Below are 6,472 nucleotides of genomic sequence, written 5' to 3' on the forward strand. Positions count from 1 at the left end.
CCTTCACCGACTAAGTCTGATTCTCGCTTTTTACAACATAAGTTATTCACATGCCATATACTAGCTACTGACATGTCGAAAGTGTAAAATATCAATTGATGAACATTCTTTGATTGTGAAAGATGAGCTCCTGTCATAATTACCACCGCCTCAAATTTGATCCAGATTTTCTAGAAGCAAAAACACGACCGAAATCATTCTGAACAAATTCAAAATCAAATAAACCAAAACATAACTAGACGAAAATATAACGAAACACTCCAAAAGGAAAGGAGACACAAAACAAAAACTCCAAAAGGAGAGCACAAGAACATCCCAAAAAAATGAATTTCATTGAAAGAAAATCAACAAAAATGAAAGAAACTAAAGGATTTGGGGCTTTCCACATAAAAAAAATCCAGTGAAAGCCTCTCAAGATAAAAATAAATAACGGAAGACGGCTCTTCAAACCCTACTTAGTAAAGATTGAAGGTGAGTGATGATAATTTAATTGTGCACAAATTTTATAACAATATACAAAGGTTCGTTATAATATTCTATTTTATTTAAATAATCGAAAAAGAAATCTAATCCGAATATGATAATAGATTCGGATTTTACTAAAACGATCATATTTACCAAAAAAATTTAAAATTTGACAAGACCGTTATTTCCAACCCCACTTTTTTAAACTCAATTTGTTGATGACGTACTTATTTATTGATGTAGTCAGATTTTAAGTATCAGATCAATTGAACATAATTATTCGTATATGATCTCACGAAATAAATTAAAACTTGATAAGATATTGATTCGAAATCGACTAATGAAACTCATTTTTTTCTAATTATTTTATTTAGTTACTAATGTGATCGGATTTCAGAAATCAAATTATTAGACATAATTATCCATATCTTCTTGATCCCAAAATTTATTATCAAACCATAGTAATTTCACCCTCCTTTAGCTTGCACATTTAAATCTTTTCTATAATAGTAATAAATTTTACGTTAAAAAGTTGTAGTACCATGTTTACGATTTAGCTTTCCCATTCCCCAAAAGGTCCTCACTCTATAAACAATCCAAGCCCCCCCTGAAACTTTAGCACTCTCACTTTACACACCCCCTCAAGCAAACACAAGCGCACCTATACACACAGCAATACATACAGATGAAGAAGGCCGGAGCTGACAAGAAGAAGGTCCGGCGATCCTCTGCCGCCCCTCAAAATGGGGCCAATTCCAACTCCGATCCTGCCCCCAAGGTCTCATATCTATGCATAATCTATACATACATGTATTTTTTTTTGTTTTTGTTTATGTGTATTTTCTTGTTTTGTGTGTAAAGGTAAAATCTTTATGGGTTTTGTGATGAATTGAAGATCTGGGGTTTTGATTGTTGATGTGTTAATGTGTTTGTGAGGCCCTTTTGTGGGGATGGTTGATTGTTGTGCAAGTTGGTAGATTTGGGGTTGTGTAAGATTGTTAAAAATTGGGCCTTTATGAGATGTCGAAAATGGGGAATGGGGATGGTTGGTTTTTGGGTGTTGAGAATTGGGTCTTTATGGGAACTGGAGAATGGGGGATGATTTGGCTTTGTTTGCGGTTGATAAAAATTGGGTCTTCACAAGAAGTCGAAAATAGGGTCTTTAGGTGGTGTTGAGAATGATAGTTCATATTGGCTTGGGTAATTACAGTAGCAATTAGGTATTTAGCTGTGAATGTGATATAATCATACAATTACTTGATACATGTCTAAGCAAAATTTATCGGAAGACTGAATCACGTAAATTGGCTGAACATAACTTTATTGCATCGGTAGATTGAATTTATAAGAATGAACCACATTCAGTGTAGTTGGCTTAATGTATATTCCTGTATTCAGCGATACTGAATTCATATGCCATCTCGTTATTTTGTTCAGATCCAATATTCATAGTCTGCTGGCTATATAGTCTAATAAGAATATGACTCCTTTAACCAACCGGAGGTAGGTGAGTTGCATGTCATTATCTATTATTTAATTGCTCATGTGTAAATATTAAATGCACTATGGATAACAGACTATAAGGCATAAGCAAATATATGCTTGTTTTGCTTTCATTTGTATTATCATATTGAGGAGCTTGTTTTCTGAAATACATATCCAGGAAGCTCTGATTTTGGTTGCCTGGCTATTGCATATAGCAACATTATTTTTGCGTGAAGTTGGTTCTATCTTTTGGTGATTTGGATGATTACTTATTTATTTGTGTTTTAATGTTTCTGATCCACAGAAGAAAGCTAGCAACAAGGATGTATTTCAGTTGTTTGCTGAGAAGTTGAGAGATCATAAGGGTCTGGTCTCTAGGTGGGCTGTCTTGCAGGAAACACGTGTGGAGTATTTCCGAGGGAAAGATTTTGCTAGCTTTCTTAGGAATCACTCTGAGCTGAAAGATATTCTGGAATCCGACAGGAACCTAGAAGCGGAGGATATTGCTAATGTTCTGCTGGAAAAAAATCTTTTAGTGCGCTGTGACCGTGTGGTGAAAACTGTTCGTCCCGGGAAGAAAAAACTATCTACTTGGCCTGCACATTTAGAGATATTCCCGGTAAGATCTTGTTTAAATTTTGAATATGCAGGAAGTGCTTATATTATATTTTGTTCAGATCCAATATTGATAGTCTGCTGGCTATATATTCTGTAAAAAGATGACTCCTTCGAACCAACAAAAGGTAGGTGAATCGCATGTCATCATCTATTACCAACAAAAGGCTTATGGGTTTTGGCTTCTTAATCTGGCATTGTTAACCTTATAAAAGAAAGAATCTGGTGGCTGTATATCTGAGAAATTAAATAGTGATCCTTACTGCGGTACATGTCATATAGTTCAATAGATTAGATAGTTCAACTAAGACATTTGCATAGAAATTTTGCGGGTCCTTTAGTACTCGATAAATTTATTGAATCATTCTTTCTAATGTTATTTCCTCTGTTCTGATGTTTTGTTATGTTACCTAATTCTAATAGAGATTACTGGTGTCACACTTGTGAGTTTACCTACCCTTGCCTTCTGTTGGTAGTTTCTCTCACTTTTACTTTATATTATTCAACAGAAAGTAATTTTTTTTTTCCTTTTTGAAATGGTTTCTCATTTTCATATCAGTCCATTTCATATGCTATAATTACAAGAGTCTTCAAATTTTTTGAAGTAAGGCTTAAAATACTCGAGTTCACACCTCCATTTTGGTAGTATGTTGCATTGATCTAAAGGGTACTTTGGTTGACAACAGATATTGCCGCTAATCAGAAAGCTAATAATTGGTGGTGATAAAGCACTGCAATTGCATAATGTCACCAATAGAACAGACAAATAGGTAGAAAATAGTAGAAGCTACTGTTACCTTATAATTATAAGTTATAACACACTTCTATTTGAATAATTTTAATCATGTTGCATCACTGATGGAAAAAGAATGTCTGTTGATAATTTCAAATTGTATAGCTATATAATTTGCCACAAATGCAAATTAGACTGCTAACTAATTGCATTGAAATTTAAGAAGAACTCATCACTACTATTATAATTTATAGATAAAGATCAGGTTTATAATTTGAATAATTATCCAGAAGATAGATATAAGCAATTATATAGAAAAGGATCAAAGGCAGTTTTGGTGCTTAAAATTCTTGCTTTTTCATAAATCAATACGTTGTGCCAACTAAGTATGAAACTGTAATCCCTCTCTTCTTCACCAAACACGGATATCAAGGCTTTTATATGAGCTTTTTTCCTTGTATAGCAAATTGTAAATGTGAGATTATGGCGAAAAATATTAAATTTTGCAATCATGAAATATTTGAATGTGAAGCTGATAGCTGTTTTTTTTTTGGTGTGATATAGCTGTATGTCAGTACTAGTATGAGCTAACTCTGATATTTTTCTGGCTTTGCTGCAGGAGCAAGTGTTTTCCGAAAACGACGCATTCTTTGCATGGACATTTGTCAAAAGAAACCCCCTATGGCAAACTCTGTTATCATTTTTTTGGCCTGTGTTAACTCTTGCAATCTGTTTGTTTCCTGTATATCCTCATCAGTGCAAGCTACTCATACTATACTGCTGTGCTGGTGTTCTCCTTCTTATACTTAGCTTGCTTGCTGGTAAGTCATTGAGCGGCTAGTGCTTGAAATGTGTAAAAGCTGGCTTCATCTAATCCCTTGCATTAAGATATTTTCTCAAAATTTTGTTTGCAGTGAGAGCCCTGGTATTTGGTGCTATTTGGATTACTCTTGGAAAACGGGTCTGGATTTTCCCTAACATTCTGGCAGAAGAAGCAACACTAAAAGATTTGTTCCGTTTTTGGCCCCCAAAAGATGAGGAGGAGGGACCAAAGTGGACTTCACGACTCTTTTATGCAGCAGTGGCTGCCTTGGTGATAGTCTTACTGCGTCATCATGCCCCTGACGAAGCTGCTAGAGCCAGGTCAGTTTTAATTTATAAACAAGATGAATTTGTCGGAGCACTGTGCATGTGTTGATTAATATTGCAGTATGAAATCAAACATGTATGAATTGCTCCATGTTGAGATAGATTATTGGAACTTTAGAAGCAGTTTTGGAACATGGGAAGAGATTTAGGTGAGTTGGTTGAGGTAGATTTCGTCGTGCTAGAGAAATTTGAAGAAATTTGAACGACAAGGGTTCCTATATATATCTGTTGCATGATTATGTCTGGATTATCCTTGCGAATAGCTGGTGGAATGTGTGACTACTTGAATAGACACATTATCATACAAACAGCAATGGAAATGTAGGAGTTGGTTAAAAAGAGGCTGCTCTTTTATTCCTCTTCTTCCTAGTATATTAAGGTGCCATACTGCCATGTAATAAGAAGTTGCCCCTGGGTGATTCATTTGTATGGTCAATACCTTCACCCCAAGAACAATTTAACCTCTTTTCGTTTTTTATGCTTTAGAATGAGTCTTTTCTAACCTGCCCTGGTATGTACCTTTAGACACACTTCTGCCTGTCATACTGGATAATGATGAAACTTGGGGCACTACCTCTGTGTAGTAGGCATAGGTCTTAGTCTGGGCATGATGCTAATAATTTAAGGAACCAGATATAAGTTTATCTGTGTAGTTTAAGGATTCAATTATATATGCACACGAATAATTAACAATTGGAACGCCTTTTTGTTTGTTTTTGCTTTCCTTCCACTCGTCCTATGACAGCCGTGAACAAATTTTTTATAGCAACACATTGTCTCAAGTCTGCTCTTTCACATTCTAGGTACCAAAAGAGGGTCTCCAATATTATTGATGATGTGCTGGAGTGGAATCCAAGGTTGGCATTGTCCGGGATGATGGATAAGCAGCCAGTGGTAAATTCTACAGATTCAAACGACAATATTACCAACGAGAGCAAGACGAGCTCTCAAGAACCAGCAGTTCATGATGATGAAGATGGAGAAACTATTTCGATGCAACATGAGGATGAAGAAGTTACAGGAGACCTAGAAAACAAGGACGACGATATGTGATTATAGAACTTGTAATAGCTATTATATTTACAGTTTTTTCTTTTCTACAGGGAAAATTAAATTATGTATTTGATTTTAATCACAAGTTTGCATGTGTAGAATTATGGTATACAAATGATGACGGTAATCTAGCAGTCAAAGTATGTGTTACTTTATTTTTCTGTAGAAAATTTTTGCGATCCGATACCGGAGACTTTTACTGATCACGGTGGTGATCCGATACCGGAGACTTTTACTGATCACGGTGGTGGTTCTTTCTCGCAAGTTTATATTCCTAGTTCTTCTTAAGTGTTGTGAATTTTGATTCTGTTATAGTATGAATATTTAATATGAATTAGAGTGTGTTTGTCTGTTTACACTTTAGCAGAGGTGATCGTGATTCTCTAGCATTATGGCATATTGGCCTTGTTGGGCTCAAGAATTTGAGGTACAAAAGGCATCTTCCTAAAAGCCCAATACGAAAAAGTCTATCAAGACTAGCAAGTATGAGGCTGATTTTTTCAGGTCATCGGCACTAAGTACACTTTTTAATAAGTATTTTTATGTTATTAAATTTAATGAGAATTTATTTAATTTTTTTCAAAAAGTGTCAAAATAATTCTCCAAATATTTTTGAATAATTTCAATTAAAATACTTGACGATTTAAAAAATTAGAGTGGTACTAGAAAATTAAATAAAATTGAAACATATGTGCTACATGTCTTTTACTAGGGGTGTACACGGTTCGGGTTGGGCGGGTTAAAGAAATTTAACGACCCAACCCCATTAAATCGGGTTTTTAAATTGTCAACCCAAACCATAAAAATTATATTCATAACCCAAACCAATTTGTATTACTTCGGTTCGGATCGGTTTGATCGGATTATGAAATATAAAATAATTTCGTTTCCATGATCTAGCAAAACCAAATTTCGACACATCAAAAGATAAAACTTTAACTGAATGTACTATAGCAAGGTGAAATACCCAGT

At 34.8% G+C, this 6,472-nt stretch overlaps 1 protein-coding gene across 2 annotated transcripts; it reads left to right on the forward strand.

Moving 5' to 3' along the window:
* The first annotated feature begins 1,004 nt into the window (after positions 1-1,004).
* LOC108200270 (translocation protein SEC62) lies at positions 1,005-5,706 on the forward strand. 2 transcript variants are annotated; one of them, XM_017368370.2, is made up of 5 exons: positions 1,005-1,243; positions 2,255-2,569; positions 3,918-4,119; positions 4,213-4,441; positions 5,251-5,706. In XM_017368370.2, the coding sequence occupies exons 1-5, from the start codon at positions 1,151-1,153 to the stop codon at positions 5,498-5,500; spliced, it is 1,089 nt and encodes a 362-aa protein (XP_017223859.1). In that variant the 5' UTR covers positions 1,005-1,150; the 3' UTR covers positions 5,501-5,706. The 2 variants fall into 2 exon arrangements, with proteins under 2 accessions (XP_017223859.1, XP_063940506.1); XM_064084436.1 differs by having other exon boundaries at positions 1,029-1,243; positions 2,258-2,569.
* The last annotated feature ends 766 nt before the right edge of the window (positions 5,707-6,472 follow it).

Source organism: Daucus carota, chromosome 9, assembly GCF_001625215.2.
Source record: "Daucus carota subsp. sativus chromosome 9, DH1 v3.0, whole genome shotgun sequence".
Taxonomy (NCBI): Eukaryota; Viridiplantae; Streptophyta; class Magnoliopsida; order Apiales; family Apiaceae; genus Daucus; species Daucus carota.